General features: G+C 43.7%; 1 protein-coding gene across 2 annotated transcripts in view; it reads right to left on the minus strand.

Moving 5' to 3' along the window:
- Positions 1–22,064, minus strand: part of LOC115093684 (dynein heavy chain 11, axonemal-like) — a 586,171-nt gene that overhangs the window by 109,408 nt on the left and 454,699 nt on the right. For both annotated transcript variants that reach the window (XM_029605802.1, XM_029605803.1), the window contains 3 exons: positions 11,112–11,276; positions 2,386–2,526; positions 2,120–2,290 (listed from right to left, as the gene is read on the minus strand). In XM_029605802.1, the coding sequence (XP_029461662.1) occupies positions 2,120–2,290; positions 2,386–2,526; positions 11,112–11,276 (477 nt within the window). The remainder of the gene's footprint in view (positions 1–2,119; positions 2,291–2,385; positions 2,527–11,111; positions 11,277–22,064) is intronic.

Consider the following 22,064-nt stretch of genomic DNA (forward strand, 5'->3'; position numbering starts at 1 on the left):
ATTTCCCATGTAAATGAGGCTTTTTTCGTGCAGCGGGGAAACTTCGCGTGCCGTGATGTTTTTCACGAAAACAACCAACAAATCATCACACGAAAGGAGAGAGAGAGAGAGAGAGTCTCTCAACCTAGCTTGTTGTTGCCCAGGTAGAGCGTCCATCACGGAAACATCGTGAACCGCGATAAACCTTTACCGGCCTCTAGCGCACAACGTACCGCAAATGACAGGGTTGTAGCTATTGGCCGCGCTAACACTGCGGCTGTTTCGCCGCACACGATAACTCTTTCCTACTTTACATATGCTCCGCCCCAACTCCGCCCCCTGAATAAAAACTAAAAAATTTGCATTCGCAAATCGCGTTAACGGCTGTTAGCGCGATTTGCGGAATTATCTCCTGCGGTAACTCCTTGGAAAATGACCCCCTAAGTCTGGCACCTATTTTTAGCTAAACTCAGGAGCCTCAGTTTTCAGCTGCCAATCGACACAAATATCCATCGTTTCTGTGGCAAGCATACATTTATCCTCACAAAAAAAGAGGCGCTCCTGGGGCAGGTTGGGTCCCGGGAGGATAACAGCGTGGTTACATGCACTTTTCAGCTGCGTGTGTGCTATACTGTCCCCCTGCACGGCCACCCACACAAAATAGCAGGTGCAAAATACGCAGACCCTTTTAGCATATAAACTTTGCACCTGCTTCATTTCTAAGGGAAACAACTTGGGGGTTTCCATTTGACAACATGTGCTGAAAGTACCCAAGTAATTTGTGGCTCTGTAGGCTTTTTGAAAATCTCCCCCATAGCCATATAGCGACACTCCATCTCCGCCTTGAGCCATGCCCCCTAAAATTCCGAAAAATACTAAAAACATGGCTTTTTCACCAGGCCTTCCCAGACTAATTTCCACCCCGCCAATTCCCTACTGATGTAACCACACTGCTCCTAGGAATTGTGCTGACTACTGTAATTATGTAAATATATGCGTTATACGCTTTTGTTTATATGCTTTTGTAAATATCTTTGTTTCATCCGTATTTACTGCTCGCTAATGGCCTTTCTTCATATCTGCTTCTCCCTTTGCCTACTCTTTTAATTATTAGTTGGCCGGTTTTCCCCATCCCCTGTTCTTTGTAATTTCCATTTCTTTAATGTTATAATGTAAACCGATATGATGTGTATTTTAATGTCGGTATATAAAAATTGTTAAATAAATACATAAATAAAATATATGTACAGGGTGCATTAGGGCTCGTGCAATCACTGTACCATTTAGGATCAAAATGGATTTTCCCCCTCCCTTTGTTCAGTCTGGATTCCATCAGTTTATGCAATGCTGAACACTCACCTATCTAGACAGGTTGCACCGAACATACCCTGGCTTAAAAGAGGTTTGTTCCTGTGATGGTAGGTGGAAAACAAACCTATTTGGAGACCCTACCCTCCTCCACCCCCCCAGAGAGAAACCATATAAAAATAAAACTACCACTGTATGGATTCCACTCAGTTAGACTCCTGGCTAAAGTGATTTATAACCTGCTTACAGCTACTTAATATATAAAGCACCTGCCACAATTTTCTTTAGAAATGTTAGTTTATTTGAAAGCCTTGAATTCCAACAGAGAAAACCTGGAGGACACTCCAGTGCCGCTGAAATATGCATTCGTAGCAGGGAAGAAGTCCAGTAAGAACAAAGAGGTCTCTATCACAGTCATGCATAATGTAGAGTCAACACACACAGATTAGTTTCTGTCTTCAGTGCATTAATTTTGTGATAATAAAGAAGTAAAGGATGTCAGTAAATCACAAAATATTTACAAATTATATATAGTATGTAAAAAAAACAAGTATGTCACACTTCCTCTGTGCAAAACAAGTGTAAACTGTGGTAGAGGGTCAAATCACACTAGTCAGTGATTCAGACCAATTACACTAGTCAGTGATTTTGCTCCTAGTAGAGACTCTTTTGGCTGGTGAAGTCAGAAAAATATTAATGCTGAAAACTCTCTGAGGCTCTTTTGGGTTTCAAGCTTGACAGTCTACCGTTAAAAAAACTTATGTACAATGCTTCTGGGGGAAAAAAAAAAGATTTTGGAAGTAAAATGGAATGAAATATGATAAAAGCATACCTGAAAAGCTAACTGTGCCGTGAAGGTAAGTCTGTCTCTTTCATACAGAGCCCGGCTGATATAACTGAAGGTTGAGCAGGTGACACAGTCAGTCAGGTTATTCACTCGCTGCCTGACCTGGTCAGAGGGCTCTGCCTGCTGCACTGCCTTGTGAAAGACAAGGTTAAAGGCCTGCGAAGAGAGAGAGAGGGAGAATCCCGTGAACTGGTACCACGGCTAGCGAGAGAGCCAGCCCTCACTGGGGCAGTCACAGCGAGCGCCATCACCTTGAGCGAGAACTGATACAAGGGGCTGATGGTGTGCAGATCCCGCACGATGAAGTACAGCAGGGACGCTCGCGCCGCTACGGGGCGGTAGTGCTCCCGGGCTTCGTTAATCTTCACTTCATTGCCTTTGGCTTCCGAAACCTGCAACGGAGAAGCCCCGCTGGTGGGTTGTGGTGGTACGTCGGGATACACAGGGCAGCCTGAACTGTAACACCATTCTGTCGGTTGCTGACGTGGAAATCAAGCACACTGCACTTTCTCTGCTCTAGCCCAGAATGCAAAAGTCACAATAAATCAATATAGAAAATCAAATCATTATCACTGCATTATATTTTTAAATTGGTAACGAGTTTGGTGCTCATATGGGTTAGAGCCCCATTGCATTGGCAGGAGTTATGATTACAATGAAACCAGTACAGTAAAACCTTTACCAGCCTTGTCTACCAATGCCGCGACCTGTCTTATGTGACGTTCCAGGCCCAAACTTTGACAGGGCCAGAGACTGAAAAAGAAAAGTCAAACCAAATTACTATTTTTCATTGCAATCATTTATCCTTATGGCTCAACGATTCTCACAAGGCTAACATGATTACGTTCTGAAGCAACTGCTTCTTTGGCTGCATGGAAATGCTGTGCCCGGCCACCCAGGAGACCGGATTTCCATTTCCAGGCCCTCCCCTCTGTTCATTAGACAGACAGGGCTGGGCGTGCTGCAGAGGAGGCAGTCACGGCCAGGGGAGTAGAAGGACTCTCAACCAGAACACTACGGTGATACCTACAGGTGAGATTCGGGACGCACAGGTATCGAGTGCTGAAGGGGGCCACCCTCTGCGGCTTTACTATCACTGCAATGAGTAGATCACAGACCGAGGGAGGAAGGCGAGAGCGCAAGGTAATAAGGGGAAACGCCCTAGAGCAGCTGGACACCGAGATCAACAGAGCTACAGTGCTAGCGGGAGCAGGTTCCACATGAGCCTTGAAGTTCAAAGAAGCAGCGAGAAGCTGCCAGGCAAGGAATATGTATGTTTCAAAATCAGAAAGTACACTGAAAACATACATACTATTAGGCTAATAAAACGGCTGCTTGCTTGGCACATCTGGAGCAATCACACTGCTGTATGTTAAATCCCTTACGATCTGCTGATTGTTTTACTTTACTTTTATGATGCTTAGAAAACTTACATTTCATTGCAGGTGTTACAGTGATATATATTTCAGTTCTCTGAGTTTTTCAAAACCTTTAGGGGCCGATGCAATACAGTGCGCTCAGCCGAATGCACTGTATAACCCGCACTCCGACGCGGGCTAAATAGGCGCTAATCCACCCCCTAATGCAGTAGGGGGATTAGCGCCTATTTAACCCGCGTCGGACGCGGAGTGAATGTAATAGCGCTCATCACAATCAAAGGATGTGAATGAGCCTATTACTCATTCACGCCACATGCAAAAAAATAAATGTGCGTCTCAGACGCACATTTATCGCTCAGCTATTAACGCCTGCCTGGAGCAGGCGTTAATAGCTGAGCGCAGGTAAAAGAAGATCAGAAAAGCAGAAAAAAAAGTTTACCGGCGTCGGTCTTCATAACCGGCAGCCGCAGCGGGGTCGCGTTAGCAAGGAGGCGCTAAGGTCATGCAAGCGACCCTAGCGTCTCCTTGCTAGCGCGACCCCCTAATTTCAGTATTGCATGGTGCTCCCCTTGCGGGCGCCATGCACACATTAGGAAAGCGGATGCTGACTTTTCAGCACCCGCTTTCCGCACTTTATATTGCATCGGCCCCTTAGTTTGTATTCGTTTAATAAAAAAAAAAAAAAAAGGCACATTATGGCCAAATTTAAGAACTGGGCAAAAAAAAAAAAAAAAGCCTGCAAGTCTGCGTCCTGTAAAATTTTGAAAAAGTGTAACTTTTGCCCAAGTCTTTAATTTCATACAAAACTATAACATACACAGTAACCTGCACCATTTTGGAAAATAGCAACAGATCTTCAGGCTTTACAAAACAAATGGAATAAAACAATTTATTTATCTGAGAGATATTTGGGGCCAACAAATCACTGTAGAGAACAGCAAGAAAAAGCAATTTGGGGTTTGGAGGTAGAGGAGCCACCATAAATACTCCATTAACGCCCTTTCTTCTAGCCACAGGCCTGCTGCCCATCAGGGGTTAATCATCGGTACATGTGTGTGGCTTTTAATTGCCTCCAGAACCTTTCACCCCAATTACATTTACTGCAGCTCATGGTAGGAGTAACGTTTTGAGCCTCTCTTGACTTTGCACAGCTCCCACAGTTCCACGGGTAAACCCCCCCCCCCCCCAACCAAAAAAAACCAAACCCTATAAAAAGTTTTTCTCATGAAAATCACATGTAGGAAAACTGCCTCCCTTCTCTTCAGGTAAACCCAGGTGCATAGCTCTGCAACCTGTGTGCTTTTGCCCAAAGTATGGTGGAAGTGTACATGGGCTGGTGTTCTGCTGGAGGAGAAAACTGCAGGCTTAGTTTTGAAATTGTTGTGTCTGTCGGTTCCCGATGCCCTCTCTCTGCCCTCCTTACCTCCTTGGTGACTCCCTCTTCGGCCGCAGGAAGATTGGCTGCCGCGGCTTCCTTCTGCCGAAGTCCTCCGGCGTCTCCGGACTAGCTAGACGCCGCAACCCGCCATGTTTCTGGGAGGGTTAGGGGTGTGCGCACGGCGCGGCACTGACTGAAGTACCGGCGATGGCGCGAACCTCAGGGGCGTCCCCTGAAATGACGTCACGCGCGACGGATATATAAGGTCTTAGAATTTGCTAACAGATGGTCTGATTCAGTAAAGTCCGCGGGAAAGCGGACGAATGCCCGCTCTCCCGACGCGCGCACAGACCACTCGCCTGTGCGCGTGATTCTGTATTTAAATTAGGTGGTGCAGTAGAAACGGGCAAAAGGAGGCGCTAGGGACACTAGCGCGTCCCTGGCGCCTCCTTTTGACCCGGAGCGGTGGCTGTCAGCGGGTTTGACAGCCGACGCTCAATTTTGCCAGCGTCGGTTCTCGAGCCTGCTGACAGCCACGGGCTTGGAAACTGGAAGCCGGCAAAATTGAGTGTCCGGTTTTCAGCCCGACAGCCGCCGGCCCATTAAAAAAATTTTTTTTCTTTACTTTGTTTACCCTTCGGGACCTCCGACTTAATATCGCCATGATATTAAGTCGGAGGGTGCATAGAAAAGCAGTTTTTACTGCTTTTCTGTGCACTTTCCCGATGCCGGCAGAAACTAGCACCTACCTTTGGGTAGGCGCTAATTTCTTAAAGTAAAATGTGCGGCTTGGCTGCACATTTTACTTTCTATATCGCGCGGGCATACCTAATAGGGCCCTCAACATGCATTTGCATGTTGAGGGCTCTATTAGGTACCGCGGGTTGGATGCGCATTTTCCACCCCTTACTGAATAAGGGGTAAGAGAAAACGCGCATCCAAGGGCAGGTTAACAGTGCGCTCCATCGGAGCGCACTGTACTGTATCGGCCTGAGATTGAGTTAGCAAGGATAGGGTTCGGGTTACTCTACCTAAGCTACTCTGCCTCCTCGGACTTACCAGGGGTACCCGCTTCTTGGGGGCCTCGCTCTCTCCTTTGTTTTTCAGGTGACAGTCTGGAACCTGTACTCGCTCCTCAAGGGCCCTTGTTCCCAGACTTGCTCCGTATTCTGTTCTGCCTGGAAGTCTTCACTGCCAACTACAGCAGTGAGTTACCATCGCTCTCTCAGAGCTTTCCCTGGAACCAGGTACTCGCTCCTCGAGGGCCTATACATTCCAGCTCCTGGGCTTCTATGAGACATTGTGTGAGTGCTACCATCAGATTCGGTACATGAACTCTGCATACCCTGCCTACTCACTATATTTCACTTTCTCCTCAGCTCAGCTTCCAGGGATCGCTGTTCCAGTATCTGAGGGACTACAGCCCAGTCGGGCATTCCAGCTCACTACTGCCACCTCTGGTGGTTCAGTATACGGTCTAATAAAAAACTAGTGTGTGTCTGTCTCCATACTCTGAGCCTGACCGGTGGGGTCCCTCTCGGGATCTTCCCCCGGGGGCATGGTCATCTGCCACTGGTCCAAGGATCCACCAACAACTCTCCTAAATAACAACAGATTGTTAACTCCTAACAGATTGCTGACTCCCTAGCAGACTGCTAACTCCTAACAGATTGCTAACTCCCTAACAGAAATTTTGAAAACTATGCAGATCTTGGTGAGAATAAATATCCGCAGGAAAAGGGGATACAAATCTCTATGGGTACTTTTCCCTGGGGCAGTTTTTAAAGGAAGTGTACATATTTACTTTTCCTTTGAAAACTGGAGCAAAGACCACAAGTAAAAAAGTACTCACAAACTGTGCAGTAATGCAGGCAGTTTGAAAACTGACCCCACAATCTTCTATGGGAGAACATTTGCTACAAACATTTTATTTTCCTTCTGCAGAAAATGTTAGCATCCAGGCTGTGCTGCCTTTTTCCCTTTTACTCTTTCATATTCCATTTTTGTTAGGGATGGGCTTTGATTTGAAATTAAATAGGAAATCTCAACGATCTTTCCTGTTTCATTTTATCAACAAAACGAAAGAAAAATCAAGAAATTTTGTTCATTATTCATGTTGTTTCATTTTCAATAACCAGGAAGAAGGCAGACCTGCCCCATTCTGGAAGACGTATACCACAAATAATACCCAACCTGTAATCTTTTTCCAAGACTGAAGCCCTTCAAAATTGAAATATGAGATTTTTTGGACATTTTAAATATTTTAGGATGAATGTGGCCTACACACATCGCTATACTGTAAACTGGTTGAGTGTAATAATTTCCTTTGTTTTAAGAATTATCATCCTAGGCTGCTACAGCTGGGACTATGTTTGCAATTTTGCTTGCGGGAAGGCCCCATGAGCGGCCTTCACTTACCTTCCAACTCCACCTGTACCACTGGTTCTGTTTTTCTGTGCGCCCTTGCCTCCATGAGCTGTGCGGCTGGAGAGATGCCGCTAGTCTGCGATGCGGCTGTGAGCCACCACCATTGCCATCTTCTTCTTGGCCTGGTCACTGCTGACACCACTGGACTGCTGCTGGCTTCTGTGCCTGCTTGTGTTCTCCTAGGTGCGTGTGCCTCTGCTTTAAATTTAAAAGGACTGTGGCAGGAAAAGTCCTGCAGCCCCTCATGATGATGTTCTTCCTGCAGCCCTATAAAAGGGCTCTTCAGTCAATTCTTTGGGTCCTCTGCAAAGGTCTGCTAGCACTTTCAAGGTCCTCCATGTTTCCTGTTTCTTGTTCCTGGTCTCCTGGTTCCTGTGGTCTCTCCACCAAGTCTTTGCCTTGTTCCTGGTTCCAAGTCTTCATCCTGTCTAGAATCTTTGTTGCTGGTTCAAGTCTTCGGAAGTCCTTCCTTGGCTTTAAAGTCTGAGTTCCTAATCCAAGTTCCTGAATTTGAGTCTGAGTTCTGAGTTCCAGATTCCTGCTCCTCAGAGTTCTTGTTCCGTCTTGTTCCATGCTTTTGAGTCCAGTGCCTGTGCTGCTATTGGCGTGGTCTGTGGCCAGCCCTGGGGTTGTGTAGGGTGAGCAGCAGTGCTGGACTCTCTCAAAGCCTTTATCTTGATTCAAGTCCTGAGCCTTCATCATGTCCAAGTTTTCAGCAACTTGTCCATGTCTCCAGTGTCATCTTCAGAGTCCTCAGCCTCCGTCTGTCCTCACACTCAAACTGCTTCCAAGTAGCAGTCTGAAAGGGCTTTTGAATGCCTGGAGAGCTACCCCAGAGACCAGCATGGGTTGCTGGTTCTCAGTTCCTGGAACTTGTTGGGCATCCAAGTGTTCCTGTTCCAAGTCAAGACAGTACCTGTTTTCACGTCTAGAGAATTTCCTGTAAGACTTCCTGTGCCTGGATGCTCTCGCCCACCAGCGGCATGGTCCATGGCCAGCCCCAGGATTGTGTCAGTCATGTCATGGCACAGGGGTTCATGCTCTCGAGTGCCCATCTGTGCTCGCAACAGGCTACTTATCAGTCAGTTGGTTTTTTTTTTAAGAATATGTCTATTTTGCTCTCATATTCAGGACTTTAAGAAACAAGCTCAAGAATTGGCTAGGAGATTTTTAGATCCGGGGGTACCCTTTAGCTTCTTTTAAGGGTGCATATTGCAGAGTTTTGTTTGCTAATAAGGAAAGTTCATTGGAATACAAGTCACTTAAACAAGAGACAAGGAATACATGTGTGCTCCAGTTTACTAAAAACATCTGCAGTGATTTCAGCCTCAATATGTAAACAATGGCACAATTTATCTTTGCATGGTGTGACTGTAGAAGCATCACTTATTGAATAGTCAAGGGGTAAAAACATCAGAGACATTGTAGTCATGTCAGTGTTACCCTTTGAGCAGGAATGTATGCATATAGATATTCATAGCTTTTGGGCTTGTGGTGGATGCAATGTCTGAGAACAGACCATGGAGGGTGTGGTTTTGATTCATCCCTTCATGGCTGACTGATTTAAAGAGTAACATGGACTGTACATCTAGTTTTATAGTGTACACTGTACTATATCCTTGTCCTAAACTGAATGTTGATTGGGTAAAAAAGGCCATGCACACACGCCTTACTGAATAATATTGGTGTTGCACACATACTAAGAAATGTCAAGCACCTATGGTGGATGACTGTGTTTCATTTGGTCATTTGTTCCTAGATTTAAGATGTACTGTTATGGAGTATGTGAAGCCATCATGGTGTGGGGAACCTCTGCTGAATTTGCATGAAAATTATTGGAATTTTACTTTCTGATCAGTGACACCTGAAGGCATGAATGAGGATGTTGAATGGCACAGTTCATATGCTGAATTAGGTGTAACTCAACCCCCTGGTTTATCAGCTTACCCTTGGAGGAAGTTCTTTGAGATTTGAACCGATTAGTTCCTAATTGAAAACAATGTTGCATATTCATGTCTTCTGTGTTTGTCTAATGTGGGGATATTAGTTTGACCATAAGCCTTGAATTATCCCTGAAGCAGAAATTATCAAAACATGGAACCATGTGGGGCAGCTATGAGCTACTGATAATTACTTTGTGTGATTTTCATTACAGTTCTAAAGATAATTTTTAAAAAGTATAAGAACTTTCTAAGATACCAATGATTATAATGGGGAACTGCTTTACAAGCACATTTATGCTATGCATACAGGTTCCATGTATGATGGTCTCATATTTCAGTTTTGAAAGGTTTTGTTCCTGAAAAAGATTACAGATTGGATATTATTTGTGGGATATGTTATATTCCTTCCTGAATGGCTGGATTTTATAGTATTGCTACATGTATGTCCCACATAGAGAGGTTTTATGCTTTGGAAAATGCTGAATTTCATTGACTAATTTGGCTTTATTCTGATGTTTGTTTCCCTTGTCAGCAGGACATATCCCATATGAGCTAAATTGGTTCCTGAGTTCCTGCATCCATCAGGAAGTTGAGCAACTTGTTCACAGTCCTACAGTGGGTGATGGCCAAGATCTCCAAGTTTACAGTTCTGTACTTTATCCTCTACACCAGGTGCTGGTAACTTCAATCCTTGAGGGCCACCAATTGGTCAGGTTTTCAGGATAGTCCTAAATAGATTTGCAGGAGGAAAAAGGGAATTGGATTTAGACAACAATTGAGGGTCCTGACTTTTACGGTCTGGGTAACTGCTAGCTGCAACTGCAACATCGTTCGCTGCTTTGAAGGTGGTGGTGGGAGGCTAGGGGAGAGGAATTGGATTCCAACGACAACCAACTTGGGTCCTGACTTTTACGGTCTGGGCCCAAGGGAAAAAGCAAGTCCATAAGCAGAGCATGTCAAGCAGGCTCATCACTGACACCCAGTAAAAATAATGCTAGCAGTACATTTTTTTATTGGTTATTATATGGCTTGGGGATAATTGCACAGAGCGTCATTTGCTACCCTTAACAGAAACATGGGGGTAACTCGCATGGTGCGGCAGATACTATCATAAGAAGCATGTTGGGCAGACTGGATGGACCATTTGGTCCTTTTTTGCCATTATTACTATGCTCCTACATTAGACAATTGAGACAATGTGCATGCAAATCAGTCACATGCATATTCATCAGGGATATCCTAAAAATCCAGCCTGTTAGTGGCTCTCAATGACCAGTGTTGCCTGCCCCCGCTCTGCACCAAACTGTTGAAATTGTTTAAGAAAATTATCAGAAATATTTTAGACAGTAAGAACATATTGAAGTATAATAGAAATCATCACAATATTCCGGATTTTGGTGAACTGTCCAGAGAGGCCCACAAGAAACTCCATACTGATACCTGACAGAACCAGGGAGTGATCTGAGTTACATGTGAACTGATTAAAAAAAAAAAAAAAAAGTCCTTCTGGCACAAAGTTATTTAAATAATTGTACTGTGGTCTGCGGCAACGCCTTGTCCTTCACTTCCAATTAAACTAGTCATAAGATAGGAGAAATTAAAATGTGTAGATGGCAACAATAAAAATTGGTTCCTGCATAAAAGCAGACATTAAAAAGAACAGAAAAACAGCAATGAGATCCTTACAGGAGAGCAGACAGAGGCAAAAGAAACGAGACATTATGCGGCAGGTATAATTACCAAACAGAAATGTCTTTGTGCTTTAGATCAAAAAGAGGCTGCTTAATATCGCCAAATGATTACTATTATTTCTGATCCCGCTCTTTTTTTTTTTTTCCTTCAGCTTTTACCTTCATTTCTATTTCTGCTGCTGTGTGTTTGGTTGTTTCCAGCTTCTCAACCAGAAGAGTATCCCCAAGGAAATTGCCTTCTGCCGCTGAGAGGCGTGTCAGTAATTCATCCTCAAGCATTTTCAGTTCAATTTTAAAATAATTTTGTTGCTTCGTGAGTTCAGACTGAAAGGAAAATGGTAAGTTTTAAACCTGTAATTCAAACGGTGTTAATCTAAGGAGTATGCCTCACTGCCTTTCAATCTTGCTTCTCTTTTAAGCTTTCACAATAATGCTGGGTTTGCAACAATTAACTTCCATGGTATCAGAATATTAAATGGAATAAGACACATAATTTGACCTTCATTCTGTAGATTCAATGAAAATTAAGTAATTATTGGTTGTTGATTTCATCTATAATAAATGTTAGATGAACAAACAGCTGGATATATTAGAACAAATGTTAGTTTGTTTCATGGAAATATTGTATGGTTTCTTTAGCATTTGGTCAAAATGTGCCTCATGAAATAAAACAAAACAAGCCAGATAAACTTAAAGAAACTGAAGACCTGCAGAATGACCAAATGATGCTACTGTTGAAAATAATAATATAAAAATCTATACTGCCAACTTCAGGTGTACAAACCATTACTGACGTATCTGGTTGGGCAATTTTACTTTATCAGATTGTTCAGTATGGGGTCCAATAACTTGCTGTACTTATCTTTCCCTTCACTGCCATATTATAAAACTAGTATAAAAATATATATCTGTCAGAGACCCCTAAAATAGGGTAAGTAACACCACTAATGTTTTAAAAGATGCTTAATGTTGCAAGCTTTATTACACAATGGCAAAGAATATCAAAACTATTCAAAAAATTAAAATTGCCACAAAAAGACACACATATGTTTATTTATCAATTGTACTAGTCAATCATTCCTCATTCACACCGCTTCTAAACTCTCTTTAGTGTTATAATTTATAACAAGTATAAATATGTACATAAAACTGTCAAAAAATAATCAGAGTTCTTGTAATGAAACAATGAAGCACTTGCAATAGAGCTGGACTTCAAGAAAGATACTTTGTGAATTGCAAATGAGTCACAAGGAAGATACCTTCATTGTAAAGGGGATACAGGTGAATTACAGTTCACAAGAAAGGATACTTTTTAATTGTTTCACAAGACTGTTGTTCTAATGATGTTTCTGTTAGGGATGTGAATCGTTTTTTGACGATTTAAAATATCGTCCGATATATTTTAAATCGTCAAAAATCGTTAGAGCCGCGATACAATAACAATTCCCCCGATTTATCGTTAAAAAATCGTAAATCGGGGGAAGAGGGAGGGGAAGGGGGAGGGCGGGAAAACCGGCACACTAAAACAACCCTAAAACCCACCCCGACCCTTTAAAATAAATCCCCCACCCTCCCGAACCCCCCCCAAAATGCTTAAATTACCTGGGGTCCAGAGGAAGGGTCCCGGTGTGATCTTTTACTCTCGGTCCTCCGTGCGTTGTAGAAATTTTGTTTTTTTGTCCCCCGACATCAGGAGCGTAGGAGATCGCTCCCGGACCCCCAGGGACTTTGGCCAGCTTGGGGGGGCCTCCTGACCCCCACAAGACTTGCCAAAAGTCCAGCGGGGGTCTGGAACGATCTCCTACCGCGCCATTTTGCGCAAAATGGCGCCGGCCTTATGGCAACACAATTCGACTGCAGGCCCCCCCAAGCTGGCCAAAAGTCCCTGGGGGTCCAGCGGGGGTCCGGAACGACCTCCTGCAGTCGAATCGTTTTTCCGTACGGAAAAACGATTCGCGGTAGGAGATCGTTCCGGACCCCCGCCGGACTTTTGGCAAGTCTTGTGGGGGTCAGGAGGCCCCCCCAAGCTGGCCAAAAGTCCCTGGGGGTCCAGGAGCGATCTCCTACGCTCCTGACGTCGGGGGACAAAAATACAAAATGGCGCCGGTGCTGGTGCCGGCGCCATTTCTACAACGCATGGAGGTTCGAGAGTAAAAGATCACACCGGGACCCTTCCTCTGGACCCCAGGTAATTTAAGGCATTTTGGGGGGGTTCGGGAGGGTGGGGGATTTATTTTAAAGGGTCAGGGTGGGTTTTAGGGTTGTTTTAGTGTGCCGGTTTTTCCCGCCCTCCCCTTCCCCTCCCCCCCCACTGGACCCCAGGTAATTTAAGGCATTTTGGGGGGGTTCGGGAGGGTGGGGGATTTATTTTAAAGGGTCGGGGTGGGTTTTAGGGATGTTTTAGTGTGCCGGTTTTCGATTTACACGATTTACACGATATTTAAAAAACCCAAACTGCGACGATCTGATTCCCTCCCCCTCCCAGCCGAAATCGATCGTTAAGACAATCAATCACACGATTCACATCTCTAGTTTCTGTAGTCTCTGTTCTACTTCTGCTGTATCCTGTATTCTTATACATATATAATAGGGATGTGCATCGTTTTTTTTGATGGATGAAAATATCGTACGATATTTTCGAATCCGTCAAGAATCGAAGTATCGAGGGTCCCTGAAAATGATAGGAAAATCCCACAAAATTTTCGTATGGTTTTCTTATCATTTGGGGGGGGGGGGGGGGGGGGAAGGGCACACAGAAAAAAACCCCAAACCTCCCCCTGACCTTTAGATCTAACTATTTACAATCTCCCACCCTCCCTATTCCCCCAAAACTTTCCTAAAGTACCTGGTGGTCCAGTGGGGGTCCTGGGAGCAATCTCCCACTCTTGGGCCATCGGCTGCCACTAATCAAAATGATGCCAATGGCCCTTTGCCCTTACCATGTGACAGGGGCTATTGGTGCCATTGGCCAGCCCCTATCACATGGTAGGAGCAATGGATGGCCCGCGCCATTTTTTAAGATGGCGCCAGCTGTCCATTGCTCCTACCATGTGACAGGGGCCGGCCAATGGCACCGATAGCCCCTGTCACATGGTAAGGGCAAAGGGCCATCGGCACCATTTTGTTTACTGGCAGCCAATGTCAGTTACCAGCCTCTTCTCCGTTTCCCCTCTTGTGAAGCAGGATCACCACCGCTCTTCTCCAATCACTTGGCACCACTCCCATTTCTAGGGATCTACTGAACAGGTCACATAGCGGACCCGCCAGCACATCTCTGAGCTCCCTCAGTATCCTGGGATGAACCTCATCAGGCCCCATGGCTTTGTCCACTTTCAGTTTCCCCAGCTCTTCCCATACATTCTCTGCTGTAAATGGAGTTACATCTACTCCATTCCCCTCTAGTTTCTTGTTAACTCCTAATATTCTGTTCACTTTTTTGATCGACACAGCACACTGTGCTGATGATTTCAATGTATTATCCACTAGATTTCTTTCCTGGGTGGAAACTCCTAAGATAGAACCTAACATTGTGTAACTACAGCAAGGGTTATTTTTCCCTATATGTATCACATCTGCCATTTGGAAGCCCAATTTTCCAGTCTTGCAAGATCCTCCTGCAATTCATCACAATCCTCTTGAGATTCAACTACTCTGCATAATTTTGTGTCATCCGTAAATCTCATCACCTCACTCGATGAACCCCTTTCCAGATCATTTATAAATATATTAAAAAGCACCAGTCCAAGAACAGATCCCTGAGGCACTCCACTGCTTACCATTTTCCACTGTGAAAACTGGCCATTTAATCCTACTCTCTTGTTTCATGTGTTTAACCAGCTTGCAGTCCACAAAAGCACATCACCTTCTATCCCATGACTTTTTAGTTTTCTTAGAAGCCTCTCTTGCGAGACTGTCGAATGTCTTCTGAAAATTCAAATACACCACATCTACCGGTTCACCTTTATTCACATGTTTATTCACCCCTTCAAAAAAAAAGTAGAAGATTTGTGAAGCAAGCCTTCTCTTGAGTAAATCCATGTTGACTGTGTCCCATCAAATCATGTCTATCTAAATGTTTTGTGATTTTATTCTTTATAACAATTTCCAGGATTTTTCCTAGCACTGAAGTCAGGCTCATCAGTCTATAATTTCCTGGATCACTGTTTAAATATTGGGGTTACATTGGCCATCTTCCAATCTTCAGGTACATCAGACGATATTATGATAGGTTACAAATTAATTGAAATATGTCTGAAATTTCATTTTTTAGTTCTTTCAGAACCCTAGGGTGTATACCATGCGGTCCAGGTGATTTACTACACTTCAGTTTGTCAATCATGCCTACCACATCTTCCAGGTTCACCATGATTTGGTTCAGCTGATCTGAATCATCACCCATGAAAACCTTCTCTGGAATGGATATCTCTCCATTGGTGAGTCTGAGTTCAGACCACGAAAACAATATTTAAAGAAGCCACGTTCGTGCCATAAAGGGAAGATTCGATTTGGTGATGCAAAGTTTGGAGTAGACAATTCCCCTGAAGCAGGACCTTTGGGTTCGAAATGCGATCACGTCGGGATTTTAAAGTTTGAACATTGTCTTCTATGAGATAAGTATTGTTACATCTGGAAAATAGACGGAGGAAGGGATTGTGTCTCATTGATACTATTGATCATTCTGGACTTTTCCATCAGAGATGTATTGTCAACACTGAATTTCCCTAAGGCTTGGCAGTATTTTAATTACAAGTGACTTTTACAAAAACCAAAGCAAATACCAAAAAAAATATTGGAGTTACAAATAAAGTAATGTGACCTGTGACCAATTGTGAGTTTGATTGACAGACAAACTCCTTGCGTATGGGTCTTACAAATCCAACTATAAAAGTTAAGTGATTTGATTGAATGTGTGGCTATTTAAATGATATAAAAGCAAAACCAGTGAAACCAATTTGTATTTTTGTATTAATATTACAAGGTTACTGGAGTACACCGTGGGGTGTTTTGGGGCCAATTTTTGTGATTGATATGGATATCTCTCCAACATCCTCTTCAGTAAACACCGAAGCAAAGAAATCATTAAATTTTTCTGCGATGGCCTTATCTTCTCTAAGTGCCCCTTTAACCCTTTGATCATCCAGTGGTCCAGTCGACTCCCTTGCTGGCGTTCTACTTCAGGAATATTATAAAAATGTTTTTATTGTGAGTTTTTACCTCTATGGACAACTTCTTTTCAAATTTTCTCTTAGCCTATCTTATCAATGTCTTACATTTAATTTGCCAATGTTTAGGCTTTATCCTATTTTCTTCTGATGGATCCTTCTTCCAATTTTTGAATGAAGATCTTTTGGCTAAAATAGCCTCTTTCACCTCACCTTTTAACCATGCTGGTAATTGTTTTACCTTCCTTTCACCTTTCTTAATGCATGAAATACATCTGGTCTGTGCTTCTAGGATGGTATTTTTCAACAATGTCCACGCCTGTTGCACACTTTTTACCTTTGTAGCTGCTCCCTTCAGTTTTTTTCTATTTTTCACATTTTATCAAATTTTCCCTTTTGAAAGTTTAACACTAGAGCTAAACTTTACTGTCCAACTTCAGGTCATTAATTCAAATTTGATCATATTATGACCACTACTGCCAAGCATCTCCACCACCAAATCCTGTGCTCCACTGACAGATCTAAAATTGCTCCCTCTCTCATTGGTTCCTGAACTAATTGCTCCTTAAAACTGTTATTTATTCCATCCAGGAATTTTATCACTCTAGCATGCCCTGATGTTTCACTTACCCAGTCAATATTGGGATGATTGAAATCTCCCATTATTATTGCAATACCAGTTTGGTTAGCTTCCCTAATTTCTCTTAGCAATTCACTGTCTGTCTTACCATTTTGGCCAGGCGGATGTTAGTATGCGCCTATCACTATACTCTTCCCCAACACACAAGGGATTTCTACCCATAAAGATTCAATTGTGCATTTAGGGGTAGATTTTCAAAAAGTGCATGCGCTATCCGGCACACATACATGGATGCGTGATTTTATAACATGTGTTTGCTGGCGCATGCATTTTATAAAATTCTGGGTCGGCAAACTCATGGAGGGGTATAATTAAGCAAATTTGCATGGCAATGCATTGGGGCCTTTCCCAGTTCACTTCAATTAAGGGAACTTCCCAACCCCCTACCCTATCCTCCCCCATCCTAGCCCTCCCCATTTTTTAAACTCACCTTTTGCTCCTGCAAAGGAGCAGGAACAAGTTGCACACGCCAGCACCATGCCGGCCGCGATCCCCCGGCACAACGGCAAATGGCTGCTGTATGGGGCGCCTCTAGCCCCGTCCTGCCCCCTTTTAAGACCCCGGCACTTACACATGTCCCGGGGTTTATGCGCGTGGCTGGGCCTGTTTGAAAATTGGCCTGGCCATGCAAAACCCCGGGATTTACGCACGCTGGGGTTTTAAAATCCAGCCTTTAGTCTCATGCAGGATCTTTATCCTGTTGGACTCTATACCATCCCAGGCATAAAGTGCCACCCTGCCACCAAGATGCTCCTCTCTGTGATATAATTTGTACTCCGGTATAGCACTATCCCATTGGTTATCTTCTTTTCACCATGTCTCTGAGATGCCAATTAAGGGCCTCATTTTCCAATATCGCATTAAGGGGCGTTTCCCATGCAAATGAGGCTTTTTTCATGCAGCGGGGAAACTTCGCGTGCCGTGATGTTTTCGTGAATCGCGGAAACATCTTCGCGGTGCACGATAAACAACCAAAGAATTATTGCACTGCACAACAATTCCGGACAGCCTGTGGAGAGAGAGAGGGAGAGAGAGAGAGAGAGAGAGAGAGAGAGAGAGAGAGAGAGAGAGAGAGAGAGAGAGAGAGAGAGAGAGAGAGAGAGAGAGAGAGAGACTCTTGCTATTATGTCTACTCCCTAGACAGCTATTTGTATCCCTATGAGAGGCTCACCTAGTAACTTGAGGTGGGGATTAGGTATGAGTGTAGGGGGTTGGGGGCCACTTTCACATTCAACATGAGACGTACGAACAGAACAGTGGTCTCTTGTGAAGATTTAATGGCCTTCGGAGTGAGGAAACTCACTCCAAGATGAGATTTGGGCAATGTTCTCTCAAACTAGCTTGATGGACACTCTACCTGGGCAACAACAAGCTAGTTTGAGAGAACACTGCCCAAATCTCATCTTGGAGTGAGTTTCCTCACTCCGAAGGCCATCAAATCTTCACAAGAGACCACTGTTCTGTTCGTACGTCTCATGTTGAATGTGAAAGTGGCCCCCAACCCCCTACACTCATACCTAATCCCCACCTCGAGTTACTAGGTGAGCCTCTCATAGGGATACAAATAGCTGTCTAGGGAGTAGACATAATAGCAAGTCTCTCTCTCTCTCTCTCTCTCTCTCTCTCTCTCTCTCTCTCTCTCTCTCTCTCTCTCTCTCTCTCTCTCTCTCTCTCTCTCTCTCTCTCTCTCGGTACTGAAACAGGCTGTCTGGAATTGTCATGAACCGCGATAAACCTTTACCGGCCTCTAGTGCACAACGTATCGTGAATGAAAGGGTTGGCTGCGCTAACACTGCAGCTGTGTTGCCGCACACGATAACTTTACATAAACTCTGCCCCCTGAATACAAAATTAAACATTCGTGTTAGCGCGATTTGCATTTATCTCCTGTGGTAACTCCTTGGAAAATGACCTCCTAAGTCTATGTCATCATTCTCAGCTATATACTCTAATTCTCCCATCTTATTTCTTAGACTTCTGACATTAGCATACAAACATTTCAAAGTGAGTTTTTTTGTTTGTATTAACATTCTGCTTTTCAGTTGACAGGGATAAATTGGAATCTTTTAGCTCAGGTGAGTTTTTAATTATAGGCACTTGGACTACTTTTCTTATTCTTGGAACCTCTCTCTTAGGATGCCCTAACTCTAATGCTTCATTAGTATCCTTTGAAGATACCTCCCTCTGAACCATGCGCTGCTGAGTGACTGTCGGCTTTCCCCTTTGTTCTAGTTTAAAAGCTGCTCTATCTCCTTTTTAAAGGTTAGCACCAGCAGCCTGCATCTACCCTGGTTAAGGTGGAGCCCATCCCTTCAGAAAAGACCCCCCTTCCCCAAAAGGTTCCCCAGTTCCTTACAAAACTGAATCCCTCTTTCTTGCACCATCGTCTCATCCATGCATTGAGACTCCAGAGCTCTGCCTGCCTCTGGTGACCTGCGTGTGGAACAGGGAGCATTTCAGAGAATGCTACCCTGGAGGTCCTGGATTTCCGCTTTCTACCTAAGAACCTACATTTGGCTTCCAGAACATCCCTCCCACATTTTCTATTTCGTTGCTGCCAACATGTAGCACGATAGCTGGCTCCTCCCCAGCACTGTCTAAAAACCTATCTAGGTGCCATGTGAGGTCCGCCACCTTCATACCAGGTAGGCATGTTACCAGGCGATCCTCACGCCCACCAGCCACCCAGCTGTCTACATTCCTAAATCAAATCACCAGCTATGATGGCCAACCTAAACCTTCCCTCCTGGGCAATAGCCCTGGGAGACACATCCTCGGTGTGAGAGGACAGTGCACCACCTGGAGAGCAGGTCCTTGCTACAGGATCATTTCTTGTTGCACCAGGTTGATGCTCTCTGATCATGAGACCTTCCTCCTCCATGGCAGCAGGACTGGAGTTGGGACTTGGCTACTATGTCCCTGAAGGTCTCATCTATATACCTCTCTGTCTGCCTGAGCTCCTCCAAGTCTGCCACTCTAGCCTCCAGAGATTTGACTCATTCTCTGAGAGACAGGAGCTCTTTGCATCGGATTCACATGTAGAATTTCTCACCAGCGGGTAAAAAATCATACATGTGACATTTGATGCAAAAGACTGGGAGGCCTCCCTCTTGCTGCTAGGAACTTTGTTCAGTTCCTAGTTAAGTTTTAGGTTGCTGTGGGAGTAGGAATGTGTACAATTAGGGCCCTTTAAATGTATTAGTGTATTCACTAAATATCTGGTAGTGATCTACAAGGGAATGATCAAACTCTTGATAAGGTGTGGGGAATATCTGAGTTTAAGTTAAAAAAAAGGCTGATTTTTTAAAAACATTTTTTAAGTGTGAAAGTAACGTCTGCCTATAAATTAAAGGATGAGCTAGGGGTAGGTGGGAGAGGGATGGGAGGTTTGGGAAATACAAACACACAAACTTCTGTTTGTTGCTTGCTTGACTACCTATTTAAAACAAAACACACAAATACACTAAATAATATACCCAATAGTTTACTTCTCCCCAATACTTTTAAGTTTTAAAAATTTCTCCAAGCAGTACTTACTGATTCTTTCCAGCCACCAGGAAGGTACACGTATCTTCCTCCAAAGAATAAGAAAATGGCCAACCTTTGCTTCTTCTTCAATATCTAAACTAATTTGGTCTTTGGGGAGGATAGTTTTATAACAGCTCACATAGGACAGAAGTCCTTGAGTAAAAAATGAATATACACATGTACACACTATGAAAATTAGTGGGTATGCGCGTACCCCTGCGCAGCATACATGCACACATTTATGCCTGCTTGGGAGCAGATGTAAATATACACACACATATTTACACGCATACTTTCAAAAATTGAAAAGATGTGCATAAACTGGGTTCCCTGACCAGGGAATGCCTCTTTCAAGTATGTGTAAAAATGTATGCAAAACTGCTTCCATGTGTACTTTTACACATACAATCCCTGGGGTAAATTTCAAAAAGGCTCCTAAGTGAGCAAAATGCAGGTTATCAATTTTCTTTGATGTACATGTTAGCAGTCAGGAACTTACTGACAGTAAAAATATAAATCTCTCAATTATACCTATTACCATTACAACTTTTGTATTCATTCCTGCAACCTCAGTGCCAATGTTTCTATGTTTTCACTCCACCTGTGGTGCCATCTCTTCCCTGGTCTGTGCTCAATAACAGACCAGGGAAGAGATGTCAGACAGTTTGAATACTGTCTGACATTCTTCAGACTTATGTAGATAGGGATTTGTATTCACTAGTGGTGATGCTCGACCTATTTGCAGTGTTTGATACTGTCGATCATTCATTATTATTTCTTTGGCTTGAGTCATTCTGAGAGACTGATAACCTATGGATCAGTTCTCTTGCCATTACTCTTCAATCTTTACTTAGTTCCACTGGTGACTTCAATCCAAATTATGGATCTGCAATGCTATATGTTTGGACTTAATACCCAGCTTTTCGCACATATGAAGTCAGATCAAGCTGATGTGATAGGAAAGTTGAATCAATGCTTTACTAACAGGGTCATTCATCAAGCTGCGCTAGGGCTCTAACACGTTATATTGCGTATATCGCGTGATACATGCAATATTTTGCATGTCCCCACCTAGATACCCTCTCCTATTACAATAACCTTCTTTGCATGACATTTGCATGCATGAATAATGCAGATGCATGCAAATAATGTCATTCCTAGGCAATGTGATGCAAATATTTTACCGTGGCTAACCGAGAAGATGGTCAACCTCAATAAAACAACAGCTCCCTGGTAAGTGTTAGATTATGTAGTGGGAGGCCTGGGACCCTACCGCAGGTCCTGAAGCTCCCAATGCACATTTTAAGTGGCAAAGAAAAAAAATACATGGGCAAACAGGAAGGCTGAGTGAGGGTCATTGCTGATACCTGTTTCAACCCAGGCTACTGGTTGAGGTGGCCCTGACTCCCCCAAAATAAAAAATTGTTTATAGCATGTGCAGTGGTGAGTCGGGCATGGGTGCACCCTTGCATCTGTAATTGTCGGCGCCATTTTCCATAATGGTGCTGACCTCACCTTGCCCCAGCTATGTGACTGGGGCAAGGAGGGCCTAAAAAAGGGTTTGAGTCAAACTATAAAAAAGCAGTTTACTGAAAAAACCCTCTGAAGATCAGCAATGGAGGCACTATGTTGTAGAATGGTCCATTCTTGCTAGAGGGAGAAAACAAACTCACTGTAAGGCCACTGTAGCACGAGAACTAATGTGTATGCTCAAAAGTGATTTTCTAACATTTTGAAGAAAGCATAAGAACATACGAATATAAGGCTTGCCATACTAGGTCA

Source organism: Rhinatrema bivittatum, chromosome 6, assembly GCF_901001135.1.
Source record: "Rhinatrema bivittatum chromosome 6, aRhiBiv1.1, whole genome shotgun sequence".
Lineage (NCBI taxonomy): Eukaryota > Metazoa > Chordata > Amphibia > Gymnophiona > Rhinatrematidae > Rhinatrema > Rhinatrema bivittatum.